General features: G+C 43.7%; 1 protein-coding gene across 2 annotated transcripts; it reads left to right on the top strand.

Annotated features, from left to right (window-relative positions):
• The first annotated feature begins 1869 nt into the window (after positions 1-1869).
• On the top strand, positions 1870-22208 carry LRRC32 (leucine rich repeat containing 32). 2 transcript variants are annotated; one of them, XM_073335130.2, is made up of 3 exons: positions 1870-1990; positions 11389-11476; positions 16393-22208. In XM_073335130.2, the coding sequence occupies exons 2-3, from the start codon at positions 11393-11395 to the stop codon at positions 18331-18333; spliced, it is 2025 nt and encodes a 674-aa protein (XP_073191231.1). In that variant the 5' UTR covers positions 1870-1990; positions 11389-11392; the 3' UTR covers positions 18334-22208. The 2 variants fall into 2 exon arrangements, with proteins under 2 accessions (XP_073191231.1, XP_073191237.1); XM_073335136.2 differs by lacking the exon at positions 1870-1990 and adding an exon at positions 6971-7003.
• Positions 22209-23809: the final 1601 nt, after the last annotated feature.

Raw genomic sequence — 23809 nt, 5'->3', positions numbered from 1 at the left:
AGGTCCATCTAGCCCAGTGGCTAATACCAGGTGCCCCAGAGGAAATGAACAGAACAGGTAATTATCAAGTGATCCATCCCCTGTCGCCCATTTCCAACTTCTGGCAACCAGAGGTTGGGAGACCATCTCTGCCCATCCTGGCTAATAGCCATTGATGGACCTATCCTCCATGAACTCATCTAGTTCTTTGAAATATTAGTTTGCATCTATACCTTGCACTTCCATAGAACCTTTCACCCCAGGATCCCAAAACACATTACAGGTGTGACATAATTATGACTCTCAACAGCCTGTGTGGTTGTTAAAGGGTACATAAGGATCACTTCACCCACAGGAATGCAGCCACCTCTGAATTGGAACTCAGAAGCTGACTGACAACATGCAGCAAGGCTACACAAAAATCTGGTACCTGAAATGAAAGAGATTACAGTATACAACTGATACTACCAGGAGCACTTAGAGAAGCAAAACGTAATGAAGTTTAACTAGGGCACAGGGGTGAACACCCCTTTTCTTATTACAATAACAGTGGAGACTTTAAAGATGGTCAGCTATTCGGTTTACATCTCAGCTGAAAGACAGCCCCTCCACAGCATGGAGCCACTTATCACACTTGTTCATCTCTCACTCAAAGGGAAGAGTGTCTGCTACCGAATCAAAAACATCACCCCTGTTCTCTCTGGGTTCTAATACTGCTCCCCCACCTGAGTGTCTGAGCACTGGACTGCAATAACCGTTAAGCCATGTGCTTGTTTCCTCATCCTCACTCCATGGGGAGAAGTGAGCACTGTGGAGTTCTTGTTCTGGATTTTTATATATTTATATACTTTTATATACACACACATTGCTATATGTTTATGACAGAGAAGGCATGTCTATGTAGGGCGCCTTACACTGGGGGTCAAAGGCAGTGAAATTTGTGATGGGCCTCAGTTCCTGTGGGAATTCATTCCCATCTAGGAGCAGCCCCCAGGAAAACTGTCTTCTCTACAGATGATCTTTACCCTCAATGTTCTTTTCAGATTGCATAGTCCTCTGTCTAATCATGCTTAGTTTCTGAGAGCACACAGTACAGAGTGGTGTGGCTGCAAAGCAATACATGGATTCAGAAACCAGCGACATGCAAATCATGTATGAGCACATGGACTGTATTCTGATATCACACCCATTTAAAACTAACTCCACTAAAGTAAATGGAGTTGCTCTGGATTTATATCCATGTGAGATCAAAATCTGACCTAATATTCCTCTTAGAAAGCGTATATATTCTCCCCCATTCAAACCTTAAAATACATTATTTTATATATCAATAGTGGGAGTCTAGGGGCCACAACTTCAGAGAAGCGGTAATGATTTATAGCAGATGAGGACGTAGACTAAAGGGCCAAATTTTGCTCTCACTTGTAAATCCACTACAGGTAATTGAACTACTTCTGATTTACCCCAACTTAACGGACAGTATGATCTAGGTCAAGGTACCTGAAAATGAATGTAACATGAACCAGACACACATCTGTAAGACAGATACTATGAATTTACCTTTGAAATCTGCAAAGGGGATTTCTGGTGGTATTCGCAGAATGTTTCAATGTGTCAATATGAGAGGGGCGTTATTATCAGCTATGAACCTCCAGGAAATAAGCCAAGGTTAAGCAAGTGAAATAGAAAATGAAAAGAAGAGCAGAGGACTCACATTTAATTACTATGACTGAGGTCTATATTCACATGCTTACGGGAGCTTGGGAATAGGTTAGAGCAGATGACTGCTGAGCAATGAATTCAAGGGCCAGTCTATTGGGAGTATTTTTTTTTCTCTCAGTGACTTAAACTTCTCTCTGAGTTCTCAGAGTTTTTAGTCAGCTGGCCTGTAGCAGAGCTGCAACTTCCCCAAGGAAGCCCTTCCTCAACTTTCACTGGAGGGCTGTCGGGAGAGCCTGGGAGAGGAACGCTGCAAGCAGAAGGGAAGTCTCCTCCTTCATCCAAACAGCAGGTATGTACAGCAACGAGTTAAACTTTGATGTTGCTGGAAAGCTGAGCCAAACGTTTCTCTGACTGCAGGACAAAGTGGGGATTCAGTAACTTGGAGCTGCAGCCTTTTAAAAAAATATAGCACTGAGGATGAAGGCACTGTTTAAATGAAACAGATTTGTGCTTATGAATGGGCTGAATAACCGATCAAATGTACCACACAGTGGGCACGTTCCATACAGCTGTATGGCTAATTCATTGGGGAGCCTATTACAGTGGCTTGGATCCTTTAAGTTAAGGAAGCACTGGTAAGTTTTACAACAAAACGATTGTGATGTTTCCTCCGTCTTTTCACGACTAATGAAAATAGTAGTGAGACTTACTAAACCCTTTGGGGCAAGGACAGCATGTCTGAAGGGGCTTGGTACAATCTGGGGGCTTCGGCAATATAGGTACGTATACTAATATTATAGAAAGTCTCCTGGCTCACAGTACTGGTATTGAATGCAGGGAAATGAGCCAGGCATCATGAGTATCCTAGCTCTTGTGCTGACTCACTATCCAGCCTTGGGCAAATCATTTAACCCCTCTGTAAGATGGGGATAGCAGTATTTAATTTACCTTTCATCACTGCTATTAAAAAGCAACCTTTAAACTTCCCACACAGTGGTAACCGGGTGCGAGACACCATTCTCAGCATAGAGGGAAACTGGTAGCTCAGAAGCCACTGTAGACAAATGAAGGTTTATGCTGACACTCTCCCCAGGAGGTTATGATTCTTGATTAACATTTGTACAATGCCTTGAAAATATGAATATGACAATGCCAAATATTCCTTTTCAAAATCTTCCTTCCTCTTTATGCTATGCCAGGGTTCACGTGGCCCTGCAAAGGCAATGAAAATGCCTATGTATAAAAACCTAAGAAAATACTCTTCCAAGTGTTGTTGTAGCCATGTTGGTCCAAGGATATGAGAGAGAGAAGGTGTGTGAGGTGAAGTTGGTCCAATAAAAAGACATTACCTCACCCAACTTCTCTCTCAAAGAAAATACTGTGAGAGCCAAACACTGCAGCCTCATTCATAAAAATATGTCTCCTAAACAAAGGTCCAGGTTAATCAAAACAGGAAACTTTTTTTGGTAATTGAAAAAGGGTTTTCAGTTATCTTAATATTATGAAATCTCTCCATTATTTACTTATCAGTTTGATTTGTTTTTTAAGCAAAGGGTTATGGCTTAGTGGGTAGATCAAATATTTTGGCCTTTTACCTGAAGAATGACACATTATTCCCAAGAGGGTTACTGGACACCGTCCCAGTCAAAGGTATCTGAAATTAATTTCCTGGTGTCATTTGATCTCCTCTAGGATTACAGAACACATACATCCGCCTGAATTTTTCTTTAAAGATTGAATTCACTTGGAATAATAAATAAATAATAATAATACCTCCACCACCTTTGGTCAAAGGTCCATACTCTCTGTGTCATCTCTCTCTATTGATACACATCCAGAGATTATCTTCATAGTTATTTTTATTACGATAGAGCCACAGGGCCAACCATTGTGCTAGGCACTGTACATACTCAGAGCAGTAGAAGGCCCCTGTCCTGAAGACCGCACAATCTAAATAGACAGACATAGGGAGGGGGAAGGGGTACAACAAGCTTTTTTTTGGTGGTGGTGGGGAGGTTAAGGAGGAGATAAAAGGGAAGAGGATTGGGGGGACAGGGCAGGAGAGAAGAGGATAAACGAGTGTAGAGCTTCCCATGGGAGATTAGTCCAGTGCTGGGGCAGAGAACAGGTCTATGGTTGTCTCCCCACTCCTGCTCTTGGAGATTCATTTCTTAACAGACAGACAGACAGATAGTTTTTTCACTTCTCTAAGGTAATGTTCCTGGTACTTGAACTGAAAGTGACCCAAAGGAATAGAATCTTCGGTCTATTTGTTGTTCATGAAAGAGAGGGTCTGAGACCACTCTGTCCACAGTAAGGGTCTGATACCACTCTGTCCAGCTCTGAACAGAACCCAACCATCTACAGACAGACCCTGCACAGAAAGGACTTCTGAGGGTGCTGCATTAGAGAGTGATTAAACTAGTGATGGACAAACTCCAAAGGGCTGGAGGTTTGAGTCACATAAGCACCCAGAAGTATTAATGTTTCTCCAAAACCCTTGGAGATGTGCAACAGATCACTGGAAGTCTCATGAGAACCAGCTTCTGGGATTTCTGCTATTTCCTACTCCGGGTCATGCGGGGAGAAGACCACGAGAATGACCTTTGAAAGAAAGGAGTATCTGAATACACAACTCTGAGGGATGAACTGCTGAGTTCTAACCCCAGCACTGTCACCACATGCCTGATTCTGCTCCCACTGACGTCACTGGCAAAACCCAGTCGAGTTCACTAAGAGCTACAGTAGGCAGTGATTTGTGCTGTGGCCTTGGGATAATCACGTAGAGCCCAATTCCACAAGGTCACAGGTGCTCTCAACTTCCATTGACTTCATCAGGATATGAGGGCTCTCAGCCCCTTATGGGAATGAGCACTTGATCTTGCTGCCTCAGTTTCCCAATCTGCAAAATAAGGATAATATTTACTTTACATTACTGGGATCCTCAAGATATAACTAGCTAATGTCTTTACAGCACTTTAAAGATGTAAATTGCTAAGTGTCATTGCAACCAAATTCCAGAAGAGCAAATATTCACAAAAATAATGGCAGAGGGAGGTTACCCAAATGTTTCAGAATCTTTAAAACAGTTTGGTTTGAGATCTGTTCTAGGAATAGGCACATGGCTGAGCAGATTTCATGGACTTTCCCACAATGGTTGGTTCACCTCTGATAATGAATCCAAATTTCCCACAAGTGTAGGGTGACCAGATGTCTCGATTTTATAGGGACAGTCCCGATTTTGGGGGCTTTTTCTTACATAGGCACCTATAACTCCCTTCCCTCCACCCCCCACACCCTATCCAGATTTTTTACACTTGCTATCTGGTCACCCTACACAAGCATGACAGTCGAACCCCCCTACATCCAGACTGCGGGCAATGTGAATTTTTACTTGCTCAGGGCATTGTCTTATCTTATGTGCCAATGGTGGAATTCACACAGCAGACAGTTCACTGCAGCTTGGATTGGGAAAGCTCCATTAGTCCACCTTCCAGGATCATTCCAAGAGCTGGTTAAAAACTTTTCGACAGAAGGGAAGCTTTCATGAAAAAAAATTCTGTTTCTGTAAAATATTTTCAGGGTTTTCTCAAAAGTCCCCAAATGTTTTGGTTTTTTATTTGGAAAAAACTAAAGAAAATCTGTGTTTGGGGTTTTTCAACAAACACCTGAACGATTTTAAAGAACATTTTCAAGGAAAATGTTTTGATGATGATGGGATAAATCATAAAGGGATGATTTAGCTGGGGTTGGTCATGCTTTGAGCAGGGGGTTGGACTAGATGACCTCCTGAGGTCTCTTCCGACCCTCATCTTCTCTGATTCTATGAAAATGAGAAATATTCATTTTTGGTAAATTTTTTCACAGGAAAAAAAATATTTTCCAGCCGGCCTTAATCGTTTCTGATAGCCCATTTTTTAGTGTCTTTTCCAGTCTAGCTCTAAAAGTCACATGGAGTGAGGCTCACACCACTTCTCTTGGGAGTTGTTTCCACAGTGGAATACATCTCACTGATCGGAAGCTTTCCAGTTAGATGTGATTTTCTCTTTCTCTGTTCATTATTCCTAATCATACCCCTGCGTGCCACATGAAATAATCTCTCTCCTCTCTTTGGTGCTTATGCCTTTCCTTCTCAGGGTGCCTTACAAAAAACAAACAAAACACCCAAAGCCCTACTCCAAAGAGCTTATTTTTGACCACAGGAAAAATATAGAGCAACATTCAGACAAGTGTGGGTTTGGAGACCACAATGGTGAAATCAGCATAGGAAGGAATTTGCAGCAATGGGGTTTTAAGTAGGAAAAGGCACCTGGAAGACAAATATTGGTCCAACCATAGGGGGCAGCATGAAATAATCCATATATAAACTAACTCACGGTAAATCTGAAATCACCATCATATCTTAATGTTAGATCTAAAATCTTCTTTTGAAATGAAAATATTTATTTGAAGGTCAGGCAGGCGGAACTATAAGTGGCCACAGAAATCAAACCGCTTGTCTAGATGCAGCAGGGCCCACCCCAGCAATCTTTAGTCACCCTTACTCACATGAGTAGTGCCATTTAAATCTACACCGATAAACCATCTAGGGTGTGTTCTAGACAACAATGAATTCCCATTTACTTCAGAGTTATATCAGGGCCCTCTGGACAAATCAATCAATAAGACGATTTGTTTGAGGAAGGATTACTCCAGTGAGTAAGGGTTCCAGGATCAAGGGCTTCACTTGCATCAGTATTGTATCTTCTCATTTATAATTCTGAAATCTCAATTTATTTTGTAAGATAGTGATTCAGGGACTTTGAGTTTGCCTGTCATATGCTCTGTGGCTCCTTTACAGCTCTTTAGGAATGTAACTCACAGACACAAAAACCTAAAGTAAACACACTGACTGATCCATACACAGAGTCAAGCAATGACATCTACAAAGAGAAGTCAAATATTTCTTTGGGCAAACACGGGGCCCAAACCTGAGAGCCTTGCTCAGTCAAAATTCCTGTATTTCTCAATTTGTGCTTTCCCCAAGTAGGCATTCCAGGACGAGTCCCCGAGTAGCTAATTTTCTTCTTAACACAGTGGTTGCTAGGACCCAGCAAACAACCAGGAGAGGAGTCAGAAGGGAGACAAGGGACATAATTTAAAGCAGACACTGTCCCAAATAAGGAGATTTCCCTTAAAATGTCTCAGTTTCATCTCAGGCTGCAAAGTTACCAATGAAACCACTCCGTACTCTGAATGGGCAAGAGTGAACATAAGGGTGATCTAATCTGTGCTATGGCTGACTAAACTCTGTAGGGATGGATACGACTTTTTTTTTTTATAGCAGAGGGTGGGAATGCAAATAACTGACACATGAAACAAGGTAAATTAATATATTCACTCTGTTCTTAAAAACAGCAAACGCAAAAATGCATAGCACTAAGGAGCCTGGGGGTACATGGCCCTCTGTGTAGTTAGTGTGTGTCTTACGTATGTTAAAGGAATACACAATGCGGCTTTGCTTCTCTTTTCTTTAGTTTGGATGAGAAAAAATAGTAATAATTAATTGTCTATATTACAGAAATCTAATCTTGAAGGAATTGGGAGTTTGTTGTTGTCATTGCTAAATACAAATGGCAACATTTAACCTGTATTAATGTTTACTGTTTAATGCCAAAAAAAGAGGATTGCAGAGCTGGTTGTTAAGGCAATAGACTGGGACTCGGAGATCTGAGTTTAATTCCCAGTTCCTGTATGTCCTTGGGTGAGTCACTGACGTTATATGCCTCAATTTTCCTATCTGGGAAATGGAAATAATGATACTTCTTTTCTCCTGCACTTTGTCTGTCTCATCTGATTAGACATGCTGGCCCAGGTCCTAAGGTTTGGTATGGGATGGGAGAGGGGTGAATCTTATTCTCCAAAATTCATTCGTTGTCCAACTGTGGAGTGGGGAGCTGGGATGATACGAAGTCTAGGCGGAAAGTTGTAACATTAAAGATGCTTTGAGGCTCCACCCTGTTCCCGCTGAAAACAGTGGGGATTTCACTATAATGGGAGCGTGCTGGGACCGTAAATGAAACCGCCTGCACTGCAGGGAGTCCTGGTGCTAATAACAGCTCCCTTTATAGCAAGTTACTGTTTCAGCTGCTCCCAAGTTACTTTTGAAGATCCTGGGTTGTCAGCGCCATCAGCTCAGATGTAGGTGGTCGGGCTTTGTTAGTGGCTGCAGCACCGTGTGGGTCTTCAGCCACTCCGGCAGACTCCCCACAGATCCTGTGATGTCTATTCCTCTTGTACTTATTTACCAGGCAGTGGAGTGAGAAAGCAAAGGAGCTGCACTGATGAAAACTAGGCAAAGCAGGAGAAAGCGCCTCAGCCTGGTACTTGAACGGAAAGTGACCCAAAGGAATAAAATCTTCAGGTCTATTTTCAGAGTAACAGCCGTGTTAGTCTGTATTCGCAAAAAGAAAAGGAGTACTTGTGGCACCTTAGAGACTAACCAATTTATTAGAGCATAAGTTTCCACGATATGCATCTGATGAAGTGAGCTGTAGCTCACAAAAGCTTATGCTCTAATAAATTGGTTAGTCTCTAAGATGCCACAAGTACTCCTTTTCTTTTTCCAGGTCTATTTGTTGTTCATGAAAGAGAGGATCTGAGACCACTCTGTCCACAGTTAGCTACCCTGAACTTGATCGAATATGTGTGGTCTAGTGGTTAGAGCAGGAGACTAGCAATGGATTCTACTGCACTTGGATACCAATGTGGTAGTCACCTTAGAAATACGTAGGATGGACAGATTCCTTCCTCTGCAGCTGATTTACCCAAGGTCCCTCAGCAAGTCACTTAGCCACTCTGTGCCTCTTTTTCCCAGGGGAGGAAGAGCCCAGTCTCCAAGCCGGGTTCAGGCAGTGATTCATTACAGTTTGTGAAGCACTTTGAGATCTTTGGATTTGCAAAGTCCTTTTTAAGTGCAAAATATTATTACTGAAAGCACCCAAGTAAAATTCTCCCGCAGCGCTAATTTAATGGATGGAGTCCATCGCAGACAGGAAATACTCCGGGCTGCACTGTTTGGAGCCGTACCCCAGGATACATAAAAAACTGCCCTATAGGGGGCAGTTTCCAGCAGAGATTATTTATTTTATTTTTTTAGATATGAAAGATACCCGAGCAAAGCTCTGGGTGCCTCGCCATTATTTAAAGATCACAAATCATAAATATGCACGTCAGCCTTTCTTCCCCTTTCAAATCCCGCGGTGATCCCCCAGACAATCCCCTCTCCCCCTTCGACTCTTACTCCAAAACAACAAGTTCCTTTGGGTCACTTTCCGTTCAAGTACCAAAACAACAGATGAGTCCTGCAGCATGTTCAGAAGGTCAACAAATTTAGGCTCCTTTGAGCTGAGTGGGGAGAATTCCAGAGAATTCATGGAGAGCACTCTGCCAGCTGCTAATGTACAGCACCTGCCATTGAAGGGTTTGGGAGCACTTTGCCAACAGCAGTTAAAAGGCTTCAGAACACCCGCTAGAATACTGTCCCTATTTTAGAGATCGGGAAACTGAGGCACTGAGGACATTAAGAACCTTTGATCACAGTGCAGTGTTCAAGCCTAAAATAAAACCCACCGGTATCACAGCTCCCAGATTTCCACCCCACCCCTGATCAGACTCGACTGGAATGAGGAAAACATGCTCTAAAAACAGAGCAAGTCATAGGTGGCCTGAACTTCCCAGGATCTGTTTCCTGGAGTCATCCTTGCTGTTGCTCATGTGGTGAGGGACATGCAAAGTTACACTCACAGGAAGCCTAGGGACTGGTATAAAGAATCAAGCCAAACTATGGGGCAATGCTGTGGCAAAGAGAAAAAGCAAACAGAACTGTGAATGACGCTCAAAAGGGAAGTGATTTGTACTGGCTGGGGGCTAGGGCCCAAAAGAGGATTTCTAGCAGACTTAGCTAAAATTTCCCCAGGAAGCTCCCAGGCCTCACATCCTAGTGCAGTGGTTCTCAACCAAGGGTCCGCAGCCCCTCAGGGGGCCGTGAGCCGGCTTCAAGGAACCATGGGGCCAAACAGCTGAAGCCTGGCACCCCGAGCTCTGGCACCCCTGTGGGGCTGAAAACAGGAGCCCGAGCCCTAGTACCCCCATGGAGATGAAGCCCAGCACCCTGAACCCTAGCACCCCCAAGGGTCTAAAGCCTCGAGCCCTAGTGCCCCCCTGTGGGGCTGAAACCAAGAGCCCTGAACCCACCCCTGCCGGGCCCTGGAGGTTTTATAGCATGGGGTGTGGGGAGACCTCAGAAAGAAAAAGATTGAGAACCCCTGCCCGAGTGCACCTGTTTGCACCACTCTTCATCTGGCAACTAGAGCCACTTTGCACTGATGCACCAAAGACAGTTTGCCTGTTAGCCAATATGTCCTTTAAAAACTAATTCAGCTAAGGGAGTTCCACCATCTGTGAATGACTCCACCTGTTCAGCCTCGAGAAACTCAAGAAATGGAGGAATTTCCTGAAAGAGTTGTCATGTTTATGACAGAGGCTGTAATAAGGGTGTGTTCTTTGAGATCAGAGCAGGGGCCTTGGATCTAGGATTGGTGAATTATATTCACAGCTCTGCCACTGATTAAACTCAATCTGCCTTGAGCAAGGCACTCAGCCTCTGTGCCTCAGTTTCCCCATCTGAAAAGTGGGAATACTACTATTACTAACCTTCAGTATCCAGGGGGAGTTTGGGGCAGGGGAGGTTATCTCCTTCCTCTGAAGCATCAGGAATGGCCACATCTGGAGATGGAACACTGGATGGGGAGGACCTCGGCTCTGAGGTGGCACCAAGCATTCTCTCTCACAGGTGCTTGGCTGGCTGATTCTTGTTCACATGCTCAGGGTCGAATTGATTGCCAAATCTGCGGTCAGGAAGGAAGCTTTCCCCAGGTCGATTGGCATGTGGGTGTGGGTTACTTGCCAGGATTATCTGGGTATATTTCACAGACTCATTTCCCTGCCTTTGTGGGGGCCTCAGCCACTGGTGCAACTTGGTCTCTCCTATTCTCTGCCTGTGGCACAGAATAGTCCAGTCTCCAGTGGTCTCATTCCAGTTGTGGGGCTATTGTGCAGGCACTGGGTGGTATTGGTGACCTGTGATATACAAGTCAGACTACATGTTCTGATGGTCCCCTCTGGCCCTATGATTGTATGGTACCTTGCCAGGGTCTGGTGTGACTTCATTAACATGTTTGTAAAGCTCTTCCAGGTCCTGGGAGGAGAGGTGCTATAAAAGTGGAGACTATTATAATCATATCATTTGTTGAGCACCACCAGTGTGCGCAGGTGAAGACAAAGGAGAGATAGGGCCAGATTTACAAGGGCAATGATCATCCACTAGCTGCCTTGAGAACAACAGAGCTACTGAATGCTGAGCACTTTTGAAAGCCTGATCACTTGCTTAGGTGCGTAAGTGGAAGCTGTCAGGTGCCATGGTGTTTGAAAATCTGGCTGACAGTCTAAGATATGCAACACAGTGGGCAAGCCATAGAAACGTTCAGTCTTAGAGCTTTCCTGCCAGCTCTCCTACTTCATAATGCTCCCTTCTCTGCTGGAATGGGCCAGAGGGCTTTGCAAATGAAGCGAGCTCAGAGGTGGGGTAAGTTATTCTACTATGTATGCAAGTCCCTGTGCCAATGGCTGGTGCGGACCCTGCTGTCCAGTGGCTGCCAAGACTTAACACCCTGTTTAGCTTGAACCCGTCTTTGCTTTTCCCTGCAGAGCCATGAAACTGTATCTTTTACTCTTCCTGGCAGCGAACGGAGGGATCTCTAGCCATCGGCCCTTGGAAGAGTCACCCTGTGAAATGGTAAGAGATTCCCCAAGGACGAGCCATCTCCTCTTTCACGTCTCTCCTTAATTATTAGTCGTACCATTCTAGTAGCACATAGAGGCCCTAAATGAGCCTGGGACCCCGATGACATGGGTGCTGCAAACATGTAGTAACTGACAGTCTCTGCCACAAAGAGCTTACAATCTAAGGGTCTGTCTGCACAGCAGCCGGGCGATGTGATTCCCAGCTTGGGTAGAAGTACACGTGCTACCTCTGCTCAAGCTAGCAATGTGGCTGAGGGGCCTGGGCTAGCCACCCATGTACAGTCCTGTGCCAAATCCTGGGTACGTACTCGGGTGGCTAGCCTGAGCTGCCAGCCACCCGAGTGCCTCCACGGCCGCACTGCTCTATTTTAGCGCTCGAGCTCATGTAAGGCCGACAGACCCTGGTTATCAGTGGGCAGGATTGAACCTGGGACCTTGGGAGCGAAATGCGTTAGCCGCAAGCCACATGGCTCTTAGCTAAAGCGGTAGCAGTCTCATTAATCTCTCAGTGGTCTCGGTGCCATCAGAGGGGCACAGACCACCACACCCAGGAGGCATGTGGGTTACACTCGCACAGAGCCAACGCACAGATCTCTAGCAGAGCTGGGAATTACACCTCTCAGCTGCTGTGCAGACAGACCCTACATGGGCAAGACAAGCATAAGGTGGGAGAAAGGAAAGATTTTTATCCCCATTTTATTGCTGGGGAACGGAGGCACAGAAATATTAATTGACTTCCCCAGAGTTGCACAGGAAGTCTGTGGCAGAGCCAGGAAGATATCCCAGATCTCCTGAGTCCCATTCCAGCATCTTACGCACAAGGCGATCCCTTCTTAAAAAAGGAACTTCTTCTGTGACATGAACAAACCCCACGGCTCCCTCTAGGGCAGTGGTTCTCAAAGCCGGTCTGCCCCTTGTTCAGGGAAAGCCCCTGGCGGGCTGGACTGGTTTGTTTACCTGCCGTGTCCGCAGGTTCGGCCGATCATGGCTCCCACTGGCCGCGGGTCGCCGCTCCAGGCCAATGGGGGCTGGGGGAAGGGCGGTCAGCATGTCCCTTGGCCCGCACCGCTTTGAGAACCACTCGCCTAGAATGACCGTGAGCCCCATTCTCCCGTCACTTACACTGGTTTAACACTGACTTCAGTGGAGTTGTTCCTGACTTATGCTGGGTGTGAGGTCAGAATCAGGCCCACTTAGAGACAAAACCCAAAACCTCTGTCTCCAAAGCATGATTTGTCCCACAGAATTTTTTTTAAACACCTTATATCAGAATGTATATGTTATGCACAGATGAACTGGTTCTCCTCTCCCTCCTTCCCTTTACCCCGATACAGCTGACAGTAAAGGGGAGTTTAAAAATACTCCTCTACTACTTTAAATGTTGAAGCTGTTCAGCACAAATCCTCAAGAATTTCCAAAATAGGGAAAAGAATAATTTGCTGGCTGTGCAGATCTCCCTTATGGGACTCATTCCTCTCCTGCTGTACTTATGCACTTCCTGAATTCAGGGAAATTAGGGTCTAGCATACAAAAAGAACTTGGGAAGGTGGCTGGATCTCTCCCTTATTGGCTGGAGAGAAAGAAATGATGAAACCACTGTAAACATGACACTTTTGGTCCCATGCATCCCAGACATGCGAACTCAGGATGACACACACCATAAATCTAATAAGGGCTTACCCCCTGCCCTTATTTTGATGGGTTGTAGATCAAGCTGATTCCTTGAGAAGTAAATATTGGCTGATTTCCGCAACCCCACTGTAAACCTCACTCTTCCAGGCAAAGGAAGAGTCCAAAAAAGTTTTGATCTGTTTAGTGCAACTGGGATACATTTGATGCTGACAAAACACTCTGTAGTCAGAGCCAAGTTCTCATCTAGTGTCAATTGACACCGCACCATTAATCTCAATGGAGTTATACTGGTCTACACTGGCTGAGAATCTGGCCCAGTGAGATAAGACAGGGTCCAAATCCAAACACAGTTCAGCCCAGATTAACTTTGATAGCGAGAGCAATTGGCATTCCCTGTTATTTCACAATGTGATGTTTCACAAATCACTCTTCCTGTGATGACATCTTTTGACTAGAGGAAGGCCATAGCTGGAATCTTTTATCCAACCCATCCCGAAGACTGATGGTTCATAAAACTGGACCCAGCTCTGAATCGCAAGGGGTATTTGTTTGGCAACATCACAACTCAGTTAAAGAGGTATTTCAAAATCAACCCCCCCAAATTCCCTTATGGGTCATTGCAGAGAAGAGACAAAGGGCCAGATTCTCAGCTGCTGTAACTCAGCACCAATATACACAAACTGAGGATCTAGGCCAAAGCCTTGTATTCAACACCCAAACTTTAGTGTCTAGGATGAGATGGGACCAAGATCCAAACCACCCTGGTTTTAGTTTTGTTAAAGAAAAGGCAGCTTCTGGCTCCAGCCCCAAAAATGACCAGCTGGAGTTGAGTGGCAGAGTTTGAATCTGAATCCAAACTTCCCCACACTTCAGAATTGTTGGGCCAATTTTTATCTAATAACCACCTTTTCTATGTGGAGCAGATGTTGACTTTCTCACTCTTAGCACTGCAGGCCACTGTACTTTAAAACTAACAGCTGCCAGAGCTGAGGAGGAAGGAACGCGAGCCCAGAAGATGACAGCTTTGCTAATGCTCATTCAAATGCTATTCTTTCTGGCTCCTGAGTTTTCTTCATCCCACTCCCAACCCCTTCCTTAGCTGACTGAATAAGGCCTCCTCCCTACCCCCCCCCCCCCGGCTAGATCCTTTGGGCCTCTGGTCACCTTTCAGCTCAAGTGAGCCACTCTAAAGTCTTGGTGAGAAGGCGCTAATGGCTCAGAGAAGCCAGGATGCATCCCCTTCCCCTTCCTGGGGATTTAGCTGCTCTGGGTGGATTTGGGGTTCAAATTTCAATATGCGGGTCACTTGGGAGCTTTCAGAGAGCTTTGCCATGAGGGGAGCACCGCGCAGCAGCCTGGCTGTAGCTGGAGTCCAGCCCTGGCTGAGGGGTTTCATTTGTCTGGCATATTTATGACAAGCCACACATCCGGCAACGTGCACTCTCCATTACTCACATGCGTAAGTGATTCACAAAACACTGGATGTTACCCAGATTCTCGTAAACATCCCAGAGGCTTCATCCTCCTCTCCCCCTCCAGCTTGTGTGAAACAGATGTTTGGAGGAGAGATTTTTGTTTTAAAGGCTAACACACAGCCTTGCTTCATGACGGTTAGCTCCTAGTCCTCCATATAAGAATAATTAGAGGGATTCAGCAAGCAGTTTGACCCAGAGGATCCCGTGACCTACATGAATAGATAGATACCTATTTAGATAGCGTAGATGCTTACTAAGCATTTTGGACTCTGCTCCAATCTTGCTGCTGGGTGTTAATTTTAACAGCACAATGTGTACGCCTTACACTTACACCAGGCCTTTTAGCCCCCTGCTCCCAAAATTCCTTGCAAATTATGGCTCATATTTTGCCCTTGGGTTCATACTTGAAGCTCCCTATCAACTGCATTCAGACTAGGGTGACCAGACAGCAAGTGTGAAAAATCGGGACGGGGGTGGGGGGTAATAGGTGCCTATATCAGACAAAGCCCCAAATATCGGGACTGTCCCTATAAAATTGGGACATCTGGTCACCCTAATTCAGACCCACACATCCGAGAGAAGAAACTGACTTTGATGTATGGGTATTAATTTACCAGCTGCTTTAAAGCATCCCTTAAAAGGCCACACCCTTTACGCATCCCGATTTCACCCTGAGCTATACCAGTGAGAGCGGCAGCATGTGTGAATCCCTCCACATGCCATTTGCCTGCTGTATTCCTTCTAGTCCACATGTAACAGTGTGCACCAAACTGGTCAGCAGGCCAAAAGAAAGAAGCTGTTGCCTTGGAGAAAGCACAAACATAGAAGGACAGAGGTCTGGATCAAGTGGAGGGAGTTTGAGGTGAGATGTAGAAATGTTTTGGGATGATTTAAAGACGGATTGCTTAGCTAAACAGTGGTTACGGAGAGATGTGATTACAATCTACAAATATTTGAAGGGTGTAAATAACAAGACGAGGGGTTGTTTATTTAGGGCTGGATTCCGATAGACTTCCCCTCGATGAGTAGTACCGTACTTTGAGACTAATCCCACTGAAGTCAATGGAGCTAATTATGGAGTATTATTCATTTAATTATTCATAATATATATTAATACTTATTTTATAGTTTAATTATTCATAATACTTATTAATTTAAGGCAAAGTGGCAGAATCTGGTTTATTATGAGGCACGATGGGGTAGTCATGAAATTATGCCAGGGAAGTTTAGGCTGAATAAATATCAGGGAAAAGTGTTTGAGTGCAAGGTCTAATAGACAGTGGAATAGTCTCAAGGGAAGTGATGGGACCCACCATTCAGGACCTTTAAAACTAGACTGGATGAAAGGTACAAAGTGAACTAATCCTGTGCTGGCTAGCGGATGGGTTAGATGATCTAATGGATCCTCTCCAGCTTGAACTTTTATGATGCCAGATCTCAAAAATCAAAGGACCCAATTCTCTTCTCTCTTAGGGGTAATCTACATGGGGGAATTTACTGGCATAATTATACCGATACAATGATACTGCTGTAGTTACCCTAGTATAACTCCCTACATGGGAATTCTTCCTGCAGTACAAGTCAAGAGTATCTCCGTTGAAATGAAATGAAAACCCACCCTACATTGTGAAGAAATTCAGATTTCCTGTTGCCTGAATAGAGAACAGCATAGTACGACGAATTGCAAAGAAAAGGAATATAATCAGATTCTGAATATTATGTTGTCTTTATACTGTATGAAAAGCCATTGAGCATCCCATAAGTGGTAACCAGGACTCCCTGTTCTCTTTCTTTTCTGCAGATAAAGATGAAGGCATTTTGTCATGGCAAAAAGCTTCACCAAATCCCTCCAGAGCTCCATCCAAACATAAATAAAATAGATTTGTCTGGAAATCAGATAAAAAATATCTCTGAGAAGCCACTGACATTTTATACCTCGCTCCAGCATTTGGATTTAAGATCCAACCAAATAAGTTTCATTGAGCCTGGAGTCTTCACACACATGACAAGCCTGATGGAGGTAAATTTAGCCAATAACCAGTTAGATGAGTTGGCTCAGCATAGGACACCGGGGGTTGGACTTTTACCAGAGATCAGAACACTGGACTTGTCCCACAACAGACTTTACAATGGAATGGCTGAATATTTTATACACAAAGCACCATCACTTCAGTATCTTTCCTTGGCAGAAAACAGCATTACTGTGATATTGCGCAGGATGTTTCAGGGGTCTCCAGCTCTTGTTGAGGTTGACCTCCACAGTAATATCATCATGGAAATAGAAGAAGGTGCCTTTGAAACTCTGGTGCATCTCACCAAGCTCAATCTCTCCATGAACTCGATCACTTGCATCTCAGATTTCAACCTCAGACAACTGCAGATACTCGACCTCAGTAGGAACAGCATTGAGACTTTTCATACCACAGAGTCAAAGGAAGAGTATAACCTGAGGTGGCTGGATCTTAGTGAGAACAAGCTACTGCGCTTCCCAGTTTTCCCCCAGGTGAACAAGCTGGCGTATCTGAATTTATCTAAGAATTTAATGCAGCTTACTGCAGACTCTGCTCACAATGAGATGGACTATATGGAAAGGGACTGGCTAGAAGCTCCTTTTCATCTTCTGGATCAGAAGCAAAATACAAACACAAGTTCTCTGTATCTATCCCAGCTTTTATATTTAGACTTAAGTTATAATGAGATCAAATCCATCCCAAATGAGTTCTTTGAGTCAATGTCCTCCCTTCGGTTTCTCAATCTCAGTAAAAATTGTCTCCAGACATTCACAGTAAACTATGACAGTGCATTGATCTCACTAGCCATCCTTGATTTAAGCTTCAATGCTTTGCAGAATCTCTTACTAGATGCCAGCACATTGACTAATTTACATGAGCTCTACATTCAAAACAATCATCTTCAAGCCCTCCAATTTGATATCTTTGCAAGCCTTCCCAGCATCAAATTGCTTAATCTCCAGAGTAATAATATTAGCTTTTGCAGCATGTATTCAGGATTAGCTAAACAAAGGCTTCCTGGAGAGGAGACTGGTTGTGTATCATTTGTTGACTTCCCTGCTCTTAGGTACTTATATCTAGCTGACAACATGTTGAAGAATTTACCAATATATGCTTTTTACAAGACTTCAATAATTCTCCTGGAGCTCTCCATGAACCAAGGACTGCAAATAGAGGCTAAAGCACTATCAGGACTGGAGACATCTCTTGAGTATTTGAATTTACACGGCAATGGCATGACAGTTTTAAATATTGACCTGCCTCGTTTTCATCATCTTAAACATTTAAACCTGTCGGAAAATCAGCTGAGCTGGTTACCCAAATGGGGTAGTGATGCTTCGTTGGAAGTTCTGGATCTACAGAAAAACAGTTTTAGTAATCTACAAAGCAGTAACATTTTAGCATTAGAGAACTCTCTTAAAAACTTATATCTTGCTGGAAACCCACTCAGCTGCTGTGGAAATGTCTGGCTCTCATCTATAATCCATAATAAAAATGTAGAGATCCCTGGTGTAGAGCAGATAACATGCCAGCACTCCAAGAGCTTTGGGTACCAAGAAGAAATTTATATTAGCAACGTAAGACCAGAAGTCTGTGAAAAAGAGGATCTAAAGAAAATCAACTTGCTTATTATACTAACGGTTGCATTAGTTTTATCAGTGATCATCATTGGACTGGGTTCATTCTGCTGCTTCCGCAGACAAAAGTTTAGCCAGCAATTTAAAGCATAGCACACGCATGAACTTAACGAGAAATAAAATCAGGGTGCTACACTGAAAACATAGAGAAATGAAGGGTCCAATTCTTGCCTGTGATTTAACTGTGGATTTTAGGCCAGTTTTTAATCTGCTCTCAGTTGCACCAGCATCGTTTCTTGGGGTTGCAGCAACAAAGTAACTGAGAAGAGAATTTGTCATATTTTGCACTTGTTCCATGCTCATGCAGACCTGTGAAAGCTTGCTCATCAGAAGCGGAGAATCACATAAACCTGTGCTCGTTTAAGGTTTGTGGAACTTAAACCAGCCAAAACTCTTTTGGGCACTACAAACTTTTCACTGAAATGCTAAGCCAGCTTTTTGGTGCCTCTGGATAGGGAGAATCCCCTCCCGCCCCATGCCAAGGCTGCATATCATGGTTTAATGGTCATTTGTGTGACAACACTTGGGGATCTCATCACAGTCGACAGGCAGGATGACTCCTCATGCACCTTTGCAAAACTTCCCAAACCCACATGCTTCAGCGAAACCCATCTCTTTGATTTGGGGTTTTGCTCTTTCATAACAGGTTTGAGGCAGTTCAACTCTTAAAGCTAAACTCAAGGGAAGTGAACCCACACGACCCAGGACCAGGGAAAAACAAAGTCTGACCCTTCTCCCTTTGAAGTCAATTGCAAATCTCCCACTCATTCCAATGTGAACAGGATTAGACTAGTGATCTCAAGAACAACAACTTCACAGAGATCTGTGGAGCTCATGACAGCTACTGAAGCTATGCGGTTGTTTGTGAGGATCAAACCAAGGACCTTCAGTATCAAAACCACAGGTGTCTAATGCTTGTGTTAAAGGAGAGCTCAATTAGTTAGCAGCGGGCTGTTACATTCAACAGGACTAGCTACTACTGGGAGACATGATTACGCAGATGAAACTCAGTGTATTATGCCTATACCACAAGATGTGATAGACATTTGCACTGAGTATCACAGTTACACAGTTCAGCTCAGAGAGGAGGAATGTCTCCATAGTGTGCAATATATATTTATCTGGTTTTAATGTGAAAAAATTCATTTCTTTGGCAACCACATTATTTAAAAAAAAAAAATCTCCCTTAGAGAATGAATTTCAACCAGTAAATATTAGACCTAAATGTTTATTTGTTTAGAAACAGCAATTTAACACACACTGCATACAGTTAGCTTTCAATGCATGAAGTAAACAAAAAAAAGTATAAAACAAAATAATTATAGTCCAGTCCTTCTAGATGGAATTTTTTTTTTAACCTCAGGTGTATAAAGGTCCATGGATGGCTTTGCAGATTAACTTCATAGGTCCTTTGCCAAGGACTCAAAAAGGCAACCAATACCTGTTGGTGGTTGTCAATCCTTTTTCAAAGTGGGTAAAGGCATTTCCTCTAAAGGCCAATACTGCAAAAGCTGCAGCCAGGGTCCTAGTAAAGCAAGTCGTCTCTCAATGGGAATCACATTTTACTGGACAGTTCTTTATGAACTGCTTTAAATTAATGAAAGTCCTGCAAAAACTACACATGCCACAAAAACCACAGTCATCTGGGATGGTGAAACAAACCAATCGAACTCTAAAAGTAATGTTTAAAAAACTGGTTAATGCCAATAGGCATAACTGGAACACACTCATGCCTCTAATTCTAATGGCACTGAAAGTGACACCAGCTGCGTCTAGTAATAAAACACCCTTTAAGGTAATGACAGGCCAAAGCATGCAACCACCAAAACATTTAATTTGGCACACCAGCGGCACTCAATTAAAAAAAACCAAAAAACAAAATAAATGCCTACCTGCAAAATCTGCAAAAATGTTTAAATCAGGTCCACTTGCAGGCAGCTACTAAACTGGAAAAATCCAAACAAAAGGCAAAGGCCTACTTTAACAAAAAAAACCAAACACATACTTAAAAAATTGAAAGCCAAGTAATGCTGTTATCTTACAAAGCACCAAAGCAAAGTGTGGAGAAAGTAAATAAGGAAGTGTTATTTACTCCTTCTCATAACACAAAAACTTGGGGTCACCAAATGAAATTAATAGGCAGCATGTTTGAAACAAACAGAAAGAAGTATTTTTTTCACACAACACACAGTCAACCTGTGGAACTTCTTGCCAGACGATGTTGTAAAGGCCAAGACTATAACAGGGTTCAAAAAAGAACTAAATAAGTTCATGGAGGATAGGTCCATCAATGGCTATTAGCCAGGATAGGCAAGGATGGTGTCCCTAACCTCTGTTTGCCAGAAGCTGGGAATGGGCAATAGGGGATGGATCACTTGATGATTACCTGTTCTGTCATTCCCTCTGGGGCACCTGGCAGTGACCACTATCGGAAGACAAGATCCTGGGCTAGATGGTCTGACCCAATATGGCTGTTCTTATGTTCTTATGACTCCAGGGCAAAATCTCCATAATCAACAAGGCAGAATTTCCTAGTCATGTAACATGTTTAATACTAGTGCCTGAATCCTAGAAGTCCATCTTCACTTGTACCCTACATTGTAGCTTGAGTCAGGCACCTTCCTCTAAAGAACAGAAGAAAATCCAAATATCCCTAATGTAAATCAAAAGTGGGATTTTCAAAGGCCTGCAGCATTGGCCTAACCCAGCTCCCATGAAAATCAAAAGAAGTTTTACTATTGACTTAAATCTGCTCTGCTCCTTTTTAGGCCAACACTGACGCTTTGGAAACTGTTAGATTCTTAAGGCCTGATTCTGATCTCACACCAGATTTACAGTATGGCTGAGGTCATTAACACCTGATTTACACCTGTGTCCATGAGAGGACAATAAATTACCTGGGTCAGTGGGGGGGGGGGGCAGGGTAGAGAGCAAAAGAGTTTGTCTAAGACCATGTCTACACTACCAGTTGTCAACAAAACGTATGTCGCTCAAGGGATTGGGGAAAAAACCACTCCCGTGATGCATCAGTACAGTTGTGTCACTGTAAACTCTCTAGTGTAGACGTAGCCTGGGGCTACGTCTACACTGGCAATTGAATGACAAAACTTTTGTCATTCAGAGGTGTTCACCCTCTTTCCCCCGAAAGACAAAAGTTTTTGCCAGGGCAAGTGCCAATGTGAACAGCGCTTTGTTGGCAGGAGAGCTCTCCTGCCGACAACGCGAATGCCGCTCATTGTGAGTAGAAGTATTTTGTCAGCAAATGAGCCGACAAACAGTGGCTACACTGCCTGACTTCTAGTGACATGGCTGTGTCACTAAAAGCTGGGTAGTGTAGACAAAGCCTAAGTGTAGAAGAATACACCTAGTCCCAGATCCTTGTTCACAACAGTAGTCCTGTTGACTCCCCAAAAAAGTATGGGACCATGAAGAAAGAATTAGGCCCTGAGTTTGCAATGGGATTAATCTGGCCAGCCCATTATGTTTATAAATGAAGTATATAAGAGGAAAAACAGAAATATTTCCTATACTATATGAGAATATCAAATTCACCCCCATTTGAAGAAATACATGTGGACCAAGAGTCTGACCAACTCCTACTGAAATCAATGAGACTCTTTCAATTGACTTCCAGAGGAGTTGGATCAAGCCCCAAGACTCCATGCATAGGCCATTGCAAACTGTTGTGCATTATAACATATAAGAATCAAATGGTCAAACAGCACTGGAGAGCTAACTGAAATCTACCCAGGTAAGGAAATTCAGATTTAAAGTATTGCTCTGCTTCCAACATGCCTCATTTTTTCCCAGCTACTGAATGTCAAAAGTAACACACAACAGATAGTTGTATCGTTCTATTTTTAAAAGGAATTCTGTAAGAAATTGGCTTGTAGAATTTGTTGTAGGATTTGTACAACAGAATCATCTTCGGGCTCTGTAAAATATTTAGAAATGTGAATATATTAAAGCAACATTTTGCAATACTCCAGAGACAAAAGTTCATGTCTTCATATTCATTTTTGATAGATTGAAACTTAAGCTTTTATGTTTATTCTAGAGCAGAGGTAGCTGTGCCATAATTAAGGTTTTCAACTTCAGCTTCCATTATAAAGTGAAAATGAAGCACCACTATAACTTGGCTGGTAAAATTCATTTGGCCTGAAAGTTACCAGACTTGGGGCCTGATTTCTAAGCCCACTGAAGTCACCAGAACATCTCCTATATGGCTTTGGAACAGGTTCTTACTCTTCAGTGAGAATATCTGTACAACCAGCAGCCTTGGTTCCAGTCTTGGGCCTGACACTGTTTGGAAAGACTTGCGTTCAAAGTGAAAGCAGGCTGTGCCATCCATTCAGACCTGTGGCTAATTTAGCTACACCATGAATGTGTGCATTTTGCTTTGATTGAGATAGGTTTCTTAAGGAGCTTGGCCATCATCACTCGTTCCTTCAGCTACTAACCTTCTGACACAACCAATCCCATTTAATCAACATTTTAACCCTGTATTTTTCTTCAGCTGCACAAAAGAATAAAAGAAAGTTCTAAGTACTATTAAATATCTGTGGCCAAATTACACTCCCATTTGCTTCAAAGGGAGCAGGGCTGTATTCCTTTTGGAATAAGCCCCAGGATGAATAAGTAGCAAGGATTCTCCTTGGTTCCCTACCAGCACTATGAGCAACTGGGAAGCAGCAAAGGAACCTTCTGGCAGATCCTATGATGCTATGAAGGATGGGGAATATGAGGGAGAGACGGGGGAAAGGAGAAATGAACAGAGGGACTTCGAGACAGAAAGCTGGGGAACACAACAGGGTCAGGATGATCTTACTCTACAATATCCACTAATAATGCTGAAAGGACACAGTGCCACAGAAGACAACATCCCTTACCCCCTCTGGCCAGCTATGCTGCCTCTTTCCCTAACTGCAAGAGCTCCAGCCTAGGATGTACCCGGAGAGAGGTTTCTACATGCCGCAGAGCCATTGCTGTCCTGTTATTCAGCCTCCGCCATTCAGCGCTCCACTGCCAGAAGAATGAGTAGGCAGCATGAGGGCTGCCATTACTGTGACCTTGAACTTACGCAACCCACACACCTGCTGGGTGCGGTGTTCTGTCCCATCTAGTGGCACTGAGACCATTAATGAGTTTACTCTACAGCTCTTCGCTAAGAACCATGTGGCTTTTATCTCATGCAGTAGAGGCTCATGCATTTAGCTCCAGAGGTCCCAGCTTCGATCCCACCCGCCGACGAGCGGGGTCTGTTGACGTTACACTTACACCTCCTGTGGTTACTGTTTAATATTCTGAGAGTGCTCTATAGCTGCATATATGTCAATGGTTTATGATGAAGTGCTGATAAATGGCAATGAAGACTATGTCGCATCGTCCCCTGGGTTTTGTATGACCACTAAAAACTTCTGTTGTGCCCTGCTAACAGCTTCCTCTGTACAGCTCTCTCTATGGAACTCTGAACACTAGACGCTGTTCCAAAATGTTCTAATGCAACTGCACTCACATACCCTATGTGCAGTGGTTCCTCTGGTTAGTCTCAGGAACACCTTCCCCACCG

This window comes from Lepidochelys kempii, chromosome 1 (assembly GCF_965140285.1).
Source record: "Lepidochelys kempii isolate rLepKem1 chromosome 1, rLepKem1.hap1, whole genome shotgun sequence".
In the NCBI taxonomy this organism is placed as follows: domain Eukaryota; kingdom Metazoa; phylum Chordata; order Testudines; family Cheloniidae; genus Lepidochelys; species Lepidochelys kempii.
This window is presented reverse-complemented; position numbering and strand designations above follow the sequence as displayed.